This window comes from Sceloporus undulatus, chromosome 5 (assembly GCF_019175285.1).
Source record: "Sceloporus undulatus isolate JIND9_A2432 ecotype Alabama chromosome 5, SceUnd_v1.1, whole genome shotgun sequence".
Lineage (NCBI taxonomy): Eukaryota > Metazoa > Chordata > Lepidosauria > Squamata > Phrynosomatidae > Sceloporus > Sceloporus undulatus.
This window is the reverse complement of record NC_056526.1, coordinates 30,914,623-30,932,018: the sequence shown is the minus strand read 5'-3', so window position 1 is coordinate 30,932,018 and position 17,396 is coordinate 30,914,623. Positions and strand designations below refer to the sequence as shown.

The 17,396-nt window shown below is 37.9% G+C and overlaps 2 protein-coding genes across 2 annotated transcripts in view; both read left to right on the top strand.

The window, feature by feature from the left end:
* The window catches only part of SYN3 (synapsin III), a 1,385,441-nt gene that overhangs the window by 822,389 nt on the left and 545,656 nt on the right, over positions 1-17,396 (top strand). The gene's annotated exons all lie outside the window — the stretch shown is intronic.
* Positions 1-17,396, top strand: part of LARGE1 (LARGE xylosyl- and glucuronyltransferase 1) — a 305,482-nt gene that overhangs the window by 101,822 nt on the left and 186,264 nt on the right. Inside the window, exon 5 of the mRNA XM_042466639.1 lies at positions 7,539-7,662. Coding sequence (XP_042322573.1) covers positions 7,539-7,662 — 124 coding nt within the window. The remainder of the gene's footprint in view (positions 1-7,538; positions 7,663-17,396) is intronic.

Sequence of the window (17,396 nt, the reverse complement as noted above, 5' to 3'; positions counted from 1 at the left end):
GGTGAGTAGATTTGCTTTGTCTGACTTGTTTGAGCCTTCTTATCACCTGATGGCTTCTCCTCTATAGACAAATATGTTCGAGAGCACATGTAGTCTATGGCTTCTAAATCTTCATTATACAGGCTAAATTAACATTTCTCCTGTTGCATTTACATTTTTGAAGAAAACCTGAAGCTGATAGATGTTGTTTACAATAATGAAACATCAAGATTGTTTATGGATTTCCTTATATCCGGCAATAATTTCAATCTAATCTCTGCATAAATTGACAGTGTAACAGGACACATATAGCAGACACAAATTCTTCAGTCTGACAAGGTCATAAACATGCAGCAAATATTTAAAACTTGAAATATTTCTTGTATCAGTACAGAGAAGGAAACACGTTAAACCTAAATTATTTTAAAGTATATTTAAATTTAAAAAATCTTCACTGTACTTTCCCACTGTAATCCCATAATTGAGATTCACATTCACAAATAATGAGGAGTAGGTTTGATTTGCAAGAGATTACTTATTCCTGGCGTAAATCCTTAATTATCTAGAGATAATAATGATCTAGCCTTTTGTTGTTGTATGCCTTCAAGTAATTTCTTACGTCTGGTGATCTACAGCAAACCTTCCAGTAGGTTTTCTTGGCAGAATTTGTTCAGAGAGGGGTTTGCCCTTTCTTTTCTCTGAAGCTGAAAGAGTATGATTTATCCAAGGTCACACAGTGGGTTTCCAAGGCCTATTTGAACCCTGGTCTCCCAGTCCACTGTACCATACTGGCTCTCTTTAGCTCCCACATTATCATAACCTTAGGAATTACATCTTGGTCCAAAGAAGCTTCACACATGTGGGAAAATGTTCTTATTACAGCATTATGCAAACACTTTTCAAAGTAGAATACATTCAGGGGTAGCTGTGTTGGCCATTTAATAAATACAAACAAGAATCCATCAGTGATACCTTTATTGGCCAACTGAACTTCACAACATGCTTGTTGCAAGCTTTCGAAACTGATGGGCTTCTTCATCAGACAAGACACCCTTTGGCACTTGCGGCGCCTCTTCCGGGGCCTGAGAAAGAGCGTGATTTCCGTGCTCCTTCTCTGCAGCATCCGGGAGTCGCGCCGTTTAAAGGCTGCATCTCCCGGACGCTGCAAGCAGCGGCGGAGCCAGACCACCGCTTTTCGGCGGTCTATAACCCGCCTATGATTCAATTTCATGACTGTCACACACTCTCAGCCTCAGAAAACCCCATGATAACTTCACCATAGGGTCACACAACAACAAATTAAAGAGCTGAATTTCCTGTTTAATCAGATGTCTTGTGCCTGGTAGACATTCAGCTGCCTTCCTCATTGGCTTTTGCATTGCTCTTCCAGGTTGTTTTCCCCCACAACTGAATTTGCACCATGGAAGAAATTTCTGTCCATGTGTGCTATATTACAGTTACTTATTTTCCTGTCTGTTGTCTAACAGAGAAATTCACCTCCTGCTCTTCATTTACATTTCATATGTTCAGGGACATAAAAGTTGTCCATGAATGCCATAAACATCTTTATTTCCCAATTAGTTTTTCATTTTTAGATGGCTAATTGCATTTGTTAATATTTAGCATGCTTGATATTTAACTCCCCTATGGTTTTAAAGTGATGGGAACCTTTTGTTGTTCTTATCTTAACATTTCTTTTACTGCCAGATAAGAATTATACGAATTAATTATCTTGAAAGCCTTACAAAACAAGAGCAACTGTGTGATCTCCCACAACATTTTATCTGGAGAGTTTCTATTTTTGTTTGGTACCTTTAGGATTTTCTTTCTGACCAAAGTCACCTTGAAATATGCTGTTGACAATACAGTATCTAAGCCAAAACTATATATCCAAAGGCAGGATCTTATTTTAAAAACTAAATCTGCATACTTATATGAAGGTCTTAATGGGAACTTGTCATAACAAAATAAGGAAATGTAAATAGTTTGCAATGTAGTAACTCTGTATTAAATTAGTTATGGTTATGAGGAGGAACTGTCATTCACAGTTTAAACTTTCAGTTTACACAGAACCTTCCTTCAATATATTTTTTTTAAAAAACAATATTGGATGAATCGATTAAAGGACCAAAAAATGTTTTGCTGCAGTGTCTTGATCAGCCATTTGTCCAGACATATAGCTCTGTTATTCTCCCTTCAAAGCCAGGATGCCTGTAATTATTGACAGTTTCTCATTTCAAGCAAACTGAAGATTGTGATTACCAGCTTCCTAGCACTGCAGGATGGTCAATGAATTTCAAACCATATTTTAATATTCTTTATGGTTCTGAAGATGGTATTTATAATTTCTTGGTTCTATGAGTGGATGAAGTAACAAAAGCATTTTTATAGTTTAATCCAATGCATGTCAACTCAAAAGTAAATCTTTTCAGTTCAGTAAGTGGGTATATAATTTCTTCTTTGCTCTTTGATAACTTGTCAAATAAATATATCTTAGGTGCCAAACAGACAGGCCAAAATAAAGCTGCTTCGGGTCACTTTGGGGATATGCTGTTTAAATGGCACATGCATCTTAAGAGGCCAGAAGCTACACCAAAGCTGTGCTCCCGTCCTTAGGACTCAAGCGTGGCTTTGATGTGGCTTTCAGCCTCTTAGGATGCATGCATACTTCCAAAGTGACCTGAACAGCTTTATTTTGGCCTGTCTGTTCAGGCATTTATTTATCAAGGAGTAACCTTTTGAGGGAAGCCAGCATATATAGTGGTTTGAGTATTGGACTATGTATCTGGGGACCAGGATTTAAACCCTACTCATCCATGGAAATCCACAGGATATTGTTGGGCAGAGAAAGGCAAAGACAAGTCCACTCTGAATAAATCTTGCCAAGAATCTTGCCATGGTAGGTTTGGAAGTGACTTGAAGGCACACAACAACAAACTGTTTGAGGAAGGAACAAAACTTTCCTAAGACACTATTATAATGTGTGAGATAGTGGGTGTCCTGCACTGACTAAAGTATCCACAAATTCAAGTACAAATTCAAGGGAGAAGAACTTATATAACTTAACTATTTTAACTTTGAAGGAACTGTCCATCATAGCAGTGCTGAACTAGATTAAACATCAGAACTTAATTACTGAAAGGATTCAGAAACAAGGTCACATTTGGAATTTCTGGCAATGGCAGACTGTTGCCTGCATCAATAATCTCGTCCAGGGTTTTTTTTAAAACAATAATGCATCAGTTTTGTCTTGTACTCCACATTTAGAATGTCATAATATCAACTTCTCAGTTGGAATGAATCAATATGGCTGTGCTAACTGATACCAGTAAAAGTTATAGGGTATTTTTCCCCTTCTGTTTTTGAATGCATTTGTTGTGCAAGCATATTCTCAAGAGTCTACGCATAATCTACTGCTCTTCCTCCTCTCTGAAGGAAGGAACTGGGGGCCATGCTCTCTAATACTCGTGTTTTCCAATTCGCTGATTTTTGTACTTTGTTTCTCCTGACCTTTTTGTCTTCAAGTGAAATGTTTTTTTTCTAATCTCTCCTGTGAGAGTATGTAACATTTCTAGCTTAATGGCATTCACTTTTCAACACTTTTTCAACTCTGTTGGAGAAATGCCTGATTTCCCTTTAATGGCACCATGTTCAGTTCATACTTACTGGTCAGTTAAAATTGTCTTTCCATTATTTATGTATTTGTTCCTGTCCTATCCTCTCCTCTCTAAGTGCTAAAGTTTTCCCATTTGGATACACATAATTGCAATGTGTTTTTAGCCTAGGGTTTCTTTTTTGCAAAAATATTTTGAGGGTGAATTGAGGCAGGAAGGCTGAAGTTGTCATCTTTCATTTCATTCATAATTATCTTATACTTTTCATATCTTTGTCCAAATTATGAAATATGTCATTCAGGATGTGAATTGGTGGAACCATTCTGATTGGGTATGGTAATTACTAAAATCATCCATTAGCATAAAAGAACTTGCAACAGAAACAACTGCTGAATTCTCCTCACACTGTTCCACATATGAACAAATGTTTATGCACCATTCCTGATCTTAAAAAAGGCTTTAGATCAACTGGTGTTTTTTATACACAATTAAATCAAAGATTTAAATGGATACAAAATTCAGAGATTTGAAACATCTAAATCTGAGTCAGAAACCCTACTATGTGTAGATGATGAATGTTTGATTGCAAAAATATACACTGTTACTGAAGGGGAACAGGTAAAGGAATGTATGGTGAAATAGGCTCAAAATATTGTAAGTTTATAAAATGATGTACAGATGGTATTTAATACCAGACATGTTATCGAAAAGGTAGAAGAAGAGTTCAAAGAAATGATGGAAATGTAAACAGAAGACAGAATCTCTCCTTAATATGTGATTGACTTGCAATAAAGCACAGAAATATTGAACTCAAATTCATTTAGAAGATACTTTTAAAGTCAAGATACAGTTGAAACAAGATATGTTTGGGGTTTGTTTGGTTTTTTGGAATGCTGACTGATCAAATCAAGTAGAAATATGGAAAGACTTTTGAATATATTATTGTACAAGAATAATATATATTCAGAGATCGAAAGACACAGATACTCTGACAAAGGCGATTGATCTACTTTCTGCTCCCAGTAACTGACTGGATGAGGGCGAACAAGCTGAAGTTTAATCCAAACAAGGCAGATGCTCTTGGTCAATGAAAAGGCATAGGGATTCAGTCTATCTTGAAGTTACACTCCCTATCAAATTGCAAACTTGTAGTTTGGGTGTCAGATCTGGCTAGAGGGACACAAGTCTGATTACATCCTGTTTGAACTGTTGTAACACATTTTATGTAAGGTCACGTTTGGAAACTGTTCAGAAACTTCAGTAAATTAAAATTGCTGCAGCTGGAGTGCTGACTGGGGTGACCTTATTGAACCTTGTTGAAATAGTTTCATTGATTATCAGTTCATTCCTAGGCAGAATTCAAATTTCCAGACACAATTCAAACTGCTAGTTATTATAAGGTTTAGTTTCTGCCTAAGTCTTAAGATCCTTGGGCAAGGTGTTTTTATTAGTCTCATATGGGAAAAGGCCTTCTCTGTGGCTACCCCCAGGTTGCCAAATTCACTTCCATGGGAGACTAGACTGACCCATCCCCACCCCTTGATCTCCTTTACTTGGCAGGTAAAGACCTTTTTATTTAAACACACATTTGATGGTGAAATTGTTAGTACACAGGATGGTGTGCTATATTTCTTATCTTCATTGTTATGAATTTTTAAAAATGATTTTATACTTTTAAAAAGTTAGTAGTATTTTAATATGATAGAAATTGTTTTTAATTCTTTACTACCAGGTTTCTGTTTTGTTTTGCCATTGTGATAAGCCATCCTGCATCCATGTTGGGAGAAAGGTAGAATATAAATTATATTAAATTAAATTAATAAAGGGTAAATGAACCATCTGTTATCTTAGTGGCTTTTATATATAGATTCCCTTCTTTCAAATGGAGGAGTTTGCAGATAAATACATAATGTTCCTCTTCTTAGCCTCAAAAAGAGATTTCATGCATGCTCTTGAAATATTCAGTGCTCTCAAAACTTCAGTTTAAGATGTTGGATTATTTGCTTATCCTAGTTTTCAAAACAATTGAGTTTTCCCTTTTGAAATTCTATATTTGAAAGGCAATATATTTCCAGAAGATGTCCACATTGTTCAGAAATGTATTCGATCTGAACAATTGCCTGAGACTATTTTATTTCATCTGTGAGTCTTGCCTGTATGAAGTATGCAGTATTGAACCGAGAAAATGTAGATTTATATGATGTCAAAGATCCATGTAAGTTACTTTTGTGTAGCTGAATCTCACGTTGGTCCAGCAAGAACTGTAGGAAGCAGTCATCAGCTGAGTGATTACTGTAGCTAACTCTCATTGAAGTAGGAACTGACTTCATCAGTGATTTCTAATCTGTACAGTTGCTTTCAATCTGTGTTATTGGAAGAACATGAAATCCTGCCACAGAGAAGCAGCAGAGGTCCCCACAACTACCCATTAGGGATCCCTACACTGGCACAGTAAGGAACATCAACAATCTATGCAGATGACTCCATATTTCTAGTGGAACACATCATAAACTTGGAACAATTACTAAGGGGAGTCAAGGAAGAAAGTACAAAATCAAGCTTGCTTCTGAACTTAAAGAAAACAAAAGTAATGATCACAGAATATCTGCACACATTCAACCTAGGCAATGAGGAAGTCAAAATAGGTAATGAATTCTCATACCTTGGATCAAACATTGATCAGAACGGAAACTGCAGTCAAGGGATAATTAGGAATGGGAAGTGCAGTGATGAAAGAACTAAACAAATTTTAAACAGCAAAGATATACAGTGGAGCCTTCTTATCCATGGTCTTGCCATCGATGCATTTAACTATCCATGGACAGCAAGTCCCATTGCCCTCATTGGTGCTGTATGCATGCAATCACAGTAGTAGGCACAATCACATCATGCCACCAATAGGGACAATGGGACATGAGTTCAGAATGGATACCAAGGTCTAACTGTACAATTAAACACTAAAGTTAGAACAATCCAAGCAATGGTATTCCCCACCACTATGTACAGATGTGAGAGCTGGAAAGAGAAAAAAACAGATAAAAAGAAAATCAACTCATTTGAGATGTGAAGTTGGAGAAAAGTGTTGAGGATACCATGGACAGCCAAAAAGACAAACATATAGGTCCTTGAGCATATCATGCCTGAAAGCCAGGATGATCAAATTGAGGCTGTTGCAGTTTGGCTACATCATGAGAAGGCACAGCTCATTGGAAAAGACAACAATGCTGGGAAGGGTAGAGAGTAGTAGAAAAAGAGGAAGACCTGATGGCTAGACTCAATTATCTGGATGTCAGAGGCATGAATGTGCAAGATTTAAGCAGAACAGAGTAAGACAAGTGAGTCTTTGAGATAGCCACAGGATCACCATGGGTCAATGCTGACTCGAGGGCAGTTAACAACAACAATTGAGTGCACAGTCAACCATAGGTGCACCAGCTGTAAAGAAGTGATATGTTAAGGAAATAGGTTGCTTGGAACTGACAGACCCTGTCTGCCTTCCTTTAACCCAGATGCACCACCCTGGAAAAAGTGCAGCCATTGCCATAGTGCACCCATAGGATTCCAATGTAAATGTGTGGTGGCTGGCAGTAAAAGAAATCCCCAACACACCAATCTTTCTATTTTCTTCCATAAATAAAAGCATTAATATCACACAAGGTCTACTGAGGTGATTCAGAAACCTCAGAGCATATCAGAACTGTGCTGTCAGTGCTCATAGTGAGAGTGAATTGGTAGCCTTTGAGAGAGCAAATTGCAAGTTAAGAGAAACATTTAGACCGTAACCAAACTATAATGGATGTTTTTTTTACAAAAAATTACCCTAGCTCATTGTGTGGCTGCACCACATATATTATAAAATGATATCAGTTGTAAAGCAGAAGAATTTCTTTTATAAACAGAGCTAGAAGTATTCACCATACTCTCCCTGCCTTTTCTTTCCACCAGACGGAATCCTCTTCATTTCCACCTCATTGCAGATGCCATTGCAAAACAGATCCTGGCAACTCTTTTCCAGACCTGGATGGTTCCTGCAGTGCGCATAGACTTCTACGATGCTGATGAACTAAAGGTAAGATAAAACAAATAGTTATCCAAGACTACTTTTAGTATGAAGTTTAGTTCTTTTGATGCAGTTTCATAAATTCAATGCCAGGGGCTTCTGGAGCAAGAATGGGCCCCAAAATGGCTGCTTGACTAATCTACCCACTAATCAGGACTGAGGCTCAAAAAGATAACTGAATAGTCTATACCCTGAATTAGGATATGAATTATGATAGCTAAAAATAATATTAGTACTCTTAATATACACAACTTCAGTTAATTATAATTGCCATGCCTGTTCACTTACTGAGCACAAGAAAGATATTCCATAATGTGTGGTCAATATTATCAATCCCAGATCCTTGAACTTTGATTTGAAAAGATTCAGTTCTCAATTTTGCTTCAGTGAAATAAAATAACTTCTGTGGCCGCATGTTCTGTCTCTGCATTATTTACTCACACAATTGGCAAACTACTTGTTGAGGCTGTATCTATATTGCAAAATTAATGCAGTTTGACACCACTTTAGCATGGGGCAGTGCTATGGAATTCTGGGATTTGTAGCTCATTGAGATTTTTAGCCTTCTCTGTCAAAGACCTCTGGTACTGCAGCAAACTAAAAATCCCAGGATTCCATAGGATGGAGTCTTGACAGTTAAAACAGTATCAAACTGCATTAGTTCTGCAGTCTGGCAACAGCCTGAATCATCTAGTCGTGTAACAGTGATGTTTATCACACTATACTCTTGAAGTGCTCTCTGCCTGAGAATTCTAAATACCCCTCCTTAAAACTGCAAATCCCAGAATGCAACAGGAGGCAGCTAGAGAAGTCAAAGTGGAATAGTAGCACTTTAAGAGTATAGTGTGATAAACACCAGTGTAATGTGGAAGAATGTGTGTCTCAATAATGAGTCAAACACTGATATGCTGATCCATTTCCAAGATTCATTATGCATGGTCATAGGAAGTACATGGAACATTTAAAGCCTCGCCACCTTCACAGATGCATTTGGTGAGGACTTTGGAAAAAGCCTTCTCAGTGATTGCTCAGAGGCTGTGGAACTCCCCTCCACAGGAATTCTAGTTGCTCTCCCCCAACTCTCTTTCCGCTGGTGTGTGAAGGTGCCTTTATATTTTAATTATTCCTCTCTCTCTCTCTCTCTCTCTCTGTGTGTGTGAAGTGGTGTGCTGTATTTTAAAATCTTTTACTGTATATTGTTTTTTAAATATATTTTAAATGTTTTTAACTGTTTTGAATAATTTTTTAAAAATAATTGTTATTTCTTTTTTTAAAAAAAATTGTAACATAACACTGTAGCATAATCTTTTTAGAAATTATTACAGGCTGCCTTGAATCCCATCTTGGGAAAAAGGTGGGCTATAAATTCAAAAAATAAATAAATACATTATGAGCCCTTTAATACTATACAGTTATAGCAGTGTGTTTCTGAATTAACTGCATCCCATGGAAATGGCTGCATCCCATGGAAATAGTGGTATTTATAGTTTGGGGAGGCACTAGAACTGTCTAGATGAGAATAATAAATACTCATCCCTAAACTGCAAATCCCAGGATCCCTTAGTATGGAATCACATCAGTTAAAGAGGAATCATAGTGCCGTAAGAGTGTAATATAAAAAAGAGGTTATACCAAATTCCTTTTCCACAGATTTATTTGGATAAGAGCCATCTTTCCAACATTTGCATTAGTAGGGGCAAATCATTAAAAGCATAACTGTCTGACCCCATTCTAGTGGCCCCATGAGCCCATTAAAATCTGAGCCCATAATTCTGCTAGAATTTACCTGGATTAAATGAAATGTCTCCTTTTTTAGTTCCTTAGCTTTCTAAAATTTAGATTTAGAATCAAAGGCCCGTTACAAACGGGCCTTTTAGTACAGAGTCAGTCTGTACTAGGGTTAGGAAGGTGCGGTGCTTCCGCACCCCCCTAACCCTACTACGGACTGAGTCCATACAAAATGGTGGCGCCCCATCTACATGGGGGCCGCCATGACGACGCCATGACCACACTGCCTCTATACGGGGTGGCGCGGATGTGACGTCGTCGCTCTGCGCCAGGGCGCTTAGTGTGCCTTTTGCGCGGAGTAGGAAGGAGCTCCGTTTCGGAGCTCCTTCCTGGTTTGTGCCGCTGGGCGCAGCCTTCACATGGCTGCGCCCAGCGACGCAAAGGAGAAAGGGGCCAAGCGGCCCCTTTCTCCTCCTCACCGCCGCCGCGGGGTGTCCTTGGGGCTTCAAGCCCCAAGGACACCCCTTTCCAGGCTGCGGGGAAACAACCTTTTGCCACTTCCCCGCAGCCTGGAAAGCGGCGGATCGGGGCCTCAGCAGCTGCCGTTCTGGCCACTGAGGCCCCGATACCCCGGAGAAAGAGGCGGGTACAGGCCGCCACTTTTCGGCGGTCTGTAACGCACCTAAAACCCTAATCACATTACAAAAGTAAGCCAAGACATAACAGTAGAGAAGCGGCTTTCCTCTTGCCTCTTTGCATGCCCTCAAAGCACTTCTAGTCATCTTCCAGAGGGAGAAGATGGCAAAAGCATGCCTTTGTCAACCAGATTTTACCAGTGTGACAAAAGGCATGCATTTATGACCATCTCCAGGAATAGATGTGCGGAGAGGTAAGCACTCACTGCTCTATCTCTCCATCTGAGCATACTTTTGTAATCTGATAAGGCTCTAAGTCTTACCCTTGTGGAGAACCAGAGAGATTCTAGAAGAGTTAACCTTTGGGAGTACAAGGGTTTACCCATACTTAAGGCATCACAAAAAGCAACTATTGCTTGAAGGAAACGAGAACTTACACATAATTAATTATTATACTTGAGTGCTGGAAGCATTTTATGTATCAATATGCTATATGGACATCAGCAACACTAGACAAGTTCTATTTACCGGTAAATATATTGCAGAATTAAAAGATTTCATGTTTGGAAATATGTATTTGTGTATGTGTAAAGTTGTGACTGTATGATTAGGACAATGTATGATGATTTTAAACATTTTTAAAATATTTAATAAAAAGTATTTTTTAAAAGTGTATAGAAATCCCACAGAAAACTGTATCTTAACCATTTATTTCACTCAAATTTACTTACAATAAATATGTATATGTAAAAAACTTTAAATTGGAACGTGGCAGTTTACTAGTATGCTGGAATACAGAATGAATGTCATCCAGAGAAACTGTAGAAAATATTTTTAAAAACCTGGCACCTGAAAGTTGTGACAGTAATTTGTATGGCATATCAAATCATTGCCATGCTGAACTTGATTAAAATCCTGTAAAAGGGTAAAAACAAGATTTAGCAAATTGCTGTACTAATTAAGGAAATTCCAAACCACTCCACATGTTAGTAGGATGTGAAAACAGAATATAATTGGAAGAAGTGGCAAAGGGGAAGGATTACCTGTCAGAAAATATCCTTTAAAAGAGAGAGATAGAAAGAGAAGGAGATATGGGGGAAAGGGGGGAACTTCAATATCGTTTGCATATTAAGCAGTAAGCAAATATTGACCTAGATGCATCTTTCTGCTGAGGACTGCATTTTGAGGGGAAAAGAGATTTCATTTGTAAACTTGTGTATTATTATTTATAAAATGGCATATAGACACCAAGGCTACTTAATTAAGATTGCAAGCCATGAGAGTCTGTTCCTTTCTCTTCATTTTAACACCATACAGTGGTAGTTCAAGAAGAGTTATCTGTTTTTTGCTCATTTGTATTGGCCTATGAAGGCTTCCCAGGGTGAGATCTATCCTATCCTATCCATCTGTCTTCCTACCTTGTTGTTGTTGGATGCCTTCAAGTAATTTCTGACTTATGGTGACCCTAAGGTGAACCTATTGTAGGGTTTTCCTGGCAAGATTTGTTCACTGGTGGTTTGCTTTTGCCTTCCCCTAGGATGAGAGCATGTGATTTGCTCAAGGATACCCAGTGGGTTTCATGGGCAAGCCAGGAATTGAACCCTGGTCTGTGGAGTCATAGTTTAACAACACTGGCTCTTAGCTTCCTACCTACCCACCTATTTTTGGATTTGTACCCCGCTTTTATCCCAGAATGGGAGAGTGGATATTCCATCTAGTCCTAGCCTCGGTCAGGCTCCACAGATATAACAAATGCTTCCATCTCCTTTCCTGAATGTCTCTCTTTACCCCAGCCTATTGACTTTTTGAGAAAAGCAACCTGTAATCTTTTATCCCAAGTATGAGAAGTGTGTCCCTGCTAGATCCTGAATGGGGAAAATGGGGGCCTCTAGATGTTGTTGGATTCCAGTTCTGATCCATTCCTGACACCTTGGCCAACAATGAAGGATGATGGAAATACAGTAGTAATTCATCTGAAGGGACCCCACCCTTGCCTAGAACATGTTTGTGTACCACATCAATTATTATGTCTTGAGGAGAATGCATAATGAGACTTGGTGGATATATTTCTAAATTGTCTTATTTAAATATGTTTTATAGAGAGTTATACCATAGATATTTGAAGCAAATCTATTGTTCTTCCCTTTCTTCCAAAGAATTCACTAGAACCTTAGTAAAAGTGAAGCTTTTATGATTTCAAAATCATATATTGAAAGTCATCTCAAATTGTTATAAATGCATTTTCCATTAAGCGGGTACTCTCATGCATGTATAACAATGAACTTTTGTAATAATATAAGGACTGTGTGAACAGTCTGCAATATCTTACGTATGTATGGATGATGGCCCTTAGGACTACATCTACCAAAGCTGTTCTTGTTTTATTTCTGGAAGTGTTCTTGTTTTATTTCTGGAATTGGAATGTCAAAACTACCTTCAGAAACTGGCAAAGTGACTTTGGTTCAAGAGCCCAAAGAAGGAATATGACACCTTTATGTTGTGAGTTCTGACTAGCTTCAGCACATCTTCATGTCAAAACACCTTGTGCAAAGAAAGCTGATCTACAGCATATCAGTATATTTTTCCACAAACTACAGCATTGTCCTACACATGTCTCTCAGGTATGACCTCTACAAATTCTTTACACACTTCCCTCTTCAGACTGTTAAGCTGTTGTTCACCATCCATTTTACACTGACATGAAGCATGCCAATTATAGCTTTTTTAAAAAAACTGAAAGTCTCTTAACATATTCATTCTTCAGCACTCCATTTCAGCTGTTGGTTGTGGCTATGATATTGTGTGCCCAGCATGTTTTGTGTTGGGATAGTACTGGTTTCAGCAAATGAAAGAGCATTGCATATGAAGTAGCCTATATAAACAGAACATCTCCAAATGCTATAAAGCCAATATGGGCACCAGAACTCTCAAGCATAAATGAATGTTATGTACATTACCAAAATCTATTAACAAATAATCTATAAATCTGTTCTTGTATGCAGTGGAGTGACTAAAAGGCGGGTTGAGCTGTTCAATCAATTAGAATTTTTACCTAGGAAAAAGCCATCTGAAAGTTTGTTCACTTGTCTGTGACCAGTAGAGCCTATAATGCCTCAGTTTATTAAGCCAAAATATGCATTAGCCTTTTACACAGGCATTCAAGTTGTTCCAGTTTTAGAACAAGCCAGCTTATACAAACACATTTAAACCGTGTTTAAGACTCTAGGTTGTTCTGAAGCTTGCTACCTGTACTTTCTCAGTACATACAAAATGGTGAAAGATTTCCTGGTGTGACTGCATACAACAGTGAAAAATAATGGCACCGCATACACAGTTTCATGTATTGTATATCTCTGCTTAGCAAACTGAGAGTTAAGCATCCAGATTTGGCATTTATATGATGCCCTTTCCTATAGTACTGCTGCAACAGAAGTTCTTATACTCATTCATGAAATAATAATGGAACAAAATTCTGCTTCCTCTCTAAATTGATAGGGAATTCATGCAAATCAGAGTAGAAATTAACATATTAGTGGAAGGAATAACATTGAAATCTGGAAAGAGCTATTGAATTTTTTCAAAGCCATTTTAACCAGTCTTGGCAGAACTTTTCAAGCATACTTTTAACTCTCAGCTGGCCTTTTTCTTCAGACTGTTGTGAATGCAAAAAGGTCAGGTTGGCTCTACATGAAGCAATATCCCTTCCAACATGTGTGTTTGTATGGATTATAAAACTAAGATCTTGTAAAGCCTATTAGCTTCTGAGATGCTTTCTTAGGATGACTTATGTTTTTTCACTTATGTACAAGATGTGCTTAGTCTACACATGTTCCACAGTTATCCTTGGTACCTGGTTTCCTTGACAACCATCCATATAAATAGTAAGGGCCTGTTCTGGGGGTAATATCAATATAATGGCAGTCTCTGAATCATCGGGGGTTGGATCAGGATATTCAAGGTTGCAATTATGGAGCTTAATTAAAACAAGACCCTTTGCTAATATTTGCTAGGCAACACAAAAAGTTGAAGTGTGAAAGGTGGTTTGGCTTTTACCCTAGATAAATATAATTTTGCCAAGAACCCATTTTTTCCCTATTTCATTCTTCTCACTATAGATGCTCTCTGCACATTCTCTTTTGCACATTTTCTTTGCCTCTTCCTTTCTTTTGTCTAAACATATATTTAACTATGATCTCTCAAAGTTGCGCATGTGTACAATTTTTGTATGGTTTGATACTAGAACCTTACTCCCCTAGCCTGTCATTTAAAAATCTTAACATGACGAGTTAAACAGTGCAAGTGTTGTTCTCCACAACAGTGGAGAAAGAGTTGTGTGATACTTCAATACATTCTTCCTCTACTGATGCTGAATGTATGCTTGTTGTATGGGTAATTTGAGAAAAGAAGTAATTCTAGGTAATTTTGATTTTGATTTAAAAAAGGTGTTTTTATCTGTGGAAGCAATGCTCAAATGAACATCAAGCTGTAATGTGATGAAGAAAGTCCATCTTTCAGATACAGTACATATAAATTGCATAGAAAAACACTGAACATCTGCACTGAATATAAAGGATTTAAATTTTATTGTGGGCTCAGGTAGCCTATTTTGGAAACCAGACTTCAGGTTTTAGATGGTTTTTACCTAAACAAAATAAATTGTTAGTCCTTAGAACCGAATGCTTCCCTTCAATTTAGCAGTACTATGGCAATCATAGCAGTGACACTTTACTAAAATAGAGGCTAACTGCCACAGTGCTGGCTTAGAAAAAAATATTTTTGATTATCTAGATATAGTATCAGTAAAGCTCTTCTCATGGATCTAGAAATGAAAGATGGAAACCTTTATTTTGAAAGCATTTCCAGTTATCCGGAAGAAAACTTGGCATATCTGGAGCATCCCCAATTCTAATCTATAATTTTGAGAAAGCTTTCAGGTTATTGCAGTGGTACACAAACTGTGAGGTGGGGACCCTCAGCGGAGGACACAAGAGTTCCTCACGACTTGGAGGCCCTGATCCTTCCTCCCTCTCTCCCTTCCCAAACTTTTTTTCTCCTGGAGGGGCAAAGAGGATATTTGGAACCTATGCCTGAAAGAGGAGGGGCTGTTTCCTTTAAAATATGTTAAAATATGAATATACCAGTACATGAATGTGTGAACAAAAATAAACACACTAAACAAATAAAACATGTTTTATTAATATACTTCATTAAGCATGGAAGTGATGTCCCCATGCAGATGTAAAAGTGGGCCACAAGGGTAAAAGTTTGAGAACCACTGAGGCCTGGCATGAAGACAAAGAGCCCTCTTTCTGACCACCATCTTGAGGGGGAGAGAGGCCTGGCCTGAAAGAAATAGAGCCCTCCTTCCGACCACCATCTTGAGGGGGAGAGAGGCCTGTTATGTTTTATTTTGACTTTGGATTATTGTATTGTACTTTCTGTTGTACACCGCTTTGATCTAATTTGGAAAAGCGGTATATAAATAAACATTATTATTATTATTATTATTATTATTATTATTATTATTACTTCATGCTTTTCTGATTTTTGATCCAGAGGCATCAGGTTGATTTTTATTGTACAATTGCTCTGCTTCATTCAGTGAATTTGGAGAAGGGCCATACAAACTTCCCTTTGCTACTTCCTTGTATTTCCCACCTGTTATTTCATTTCACAAAAAGTCTGTTAAGGAGGGAAGGGCAAGAATAGCTAGACAATATTGTTTGATTGATAGCATTAGAAGCAGTCTGCCCATAAGTACTTCATACATGAATCAGCATGAAGAACTAGTGGGGCACATGGAAGGTCTTTCAAATTTCTTCCACAACAACAGCTTTGATTATGAAATGTGAAAATAGGCTTTGTAACATCCTTTCAAAGCTGGCTTGAAACATTAAAATAACTATATCTTTAAAAGCGTGTCTTTTTAAGGAACAAGCCATACTGGTTCTTACATCTTAAAAGGAACATGATGATTGATATTACTTTGTTAAAAACTTTTTGTTTGTAAAACTTTACATTTCAGGGTGAGCCACCACATCAGCCACCACATCCCATTTTATGTATAGTCTAGTTTTTGTAAAACCAGTTATATGAAAAGGGAGAATTTGGGGGCCATTTTGGGGGCAATGTTTGTATTTCTGTCCCTTTTAAAAACAAACAATTAAAATAGTGTGTTAGCGATGACCAATTTATAGAATTACATTTGAGTAACAAGTAGTATAACAAATTGTTTCTTTCATATTGTACTGGGTAACCTGAACAAATTAATTTAAAACATAATACCCTAGCTATGTAGTGATGTGGAATGTGGATAGAAATCATCTGGACAAAGCTGGCTAGTCAGTGGAAAAACTGTCATGGTTAAAATCTTGCTTGGGTGCTTTTTCTTTCGCTGAAACTGAAGAACAGGTCATTCTGCAAGTTTTGCTTGCTGAATCTGCATCTCCCAAGACAGGCATTGCAGGAGGAGAAATCTTATAGGAATATGATAAGCATGTACTCTATCATTCTTCTGTGTATGTCAATAGCACTTCCTTCAGTAATTCTTTTATTGTTTGTTCCTTCTAGCCTTTAGGGTTGGGGGATTGTTTCTTCTTTGTTTTATGTAAAAAGGTAAGGTTAGTCCCTTAACATGACTTAGTGCTCATCTTCATCACTAAGCTGAAGAGCCAGTGTTGTCCAAAGATGACTCCAGTGGTCATGTAGCCAGCATATCTGCACTGAACACTGTTAGCTTCCCAGCAAAGTGGTATCTTGTATCTACTTGCATTGCATGCTTTTGAACTGCTAGGTTGGCAGAAGCTGGGACTAGTAACAGGAGCTCACCCCATCTTGCGGCACTCCGGCCTCAAACTGCCAGCCTTCTGAACTTCCAATCATCAGAATTTGCATCTTAACCACTAAGCCACCACATCCCATTTTATGTATAGTCTAGTTTTTGTAAAACCAGTTATACGAAAAGCAAACAGATTAAGTTGCCTGAGATCAAGTTTCAAAAAAAGCAATATTTCCTTAGTGGTGACTTAGAAAGACCCTATTAAACATATTTAAACTCTGTGCTTAAGTACAGCATGATGCAATGGTTTGAACATAGGACTAGGACTCTGGAGATCGGGTTTGAATCCCCACTCAGTCATGGAAACCCACTGGGTGACTTTGAGCAAATCACATCCTCTCAGCCTTAGAAAAAGGCAGTGGCAACCCCCCTCCCCCCTGAACAAATCCTCCCAAGAAAACCTCATGCCTTAGGGTATCCATAAGTCAAAATGACTTGAAGACACACAACAACAACTCTTGAAAACATTAAGATAACGTCCCAAGAAGATAAAGGAAACATGATTATTTTATGCTTCAACATTACCACAGAGCAAACTGTAT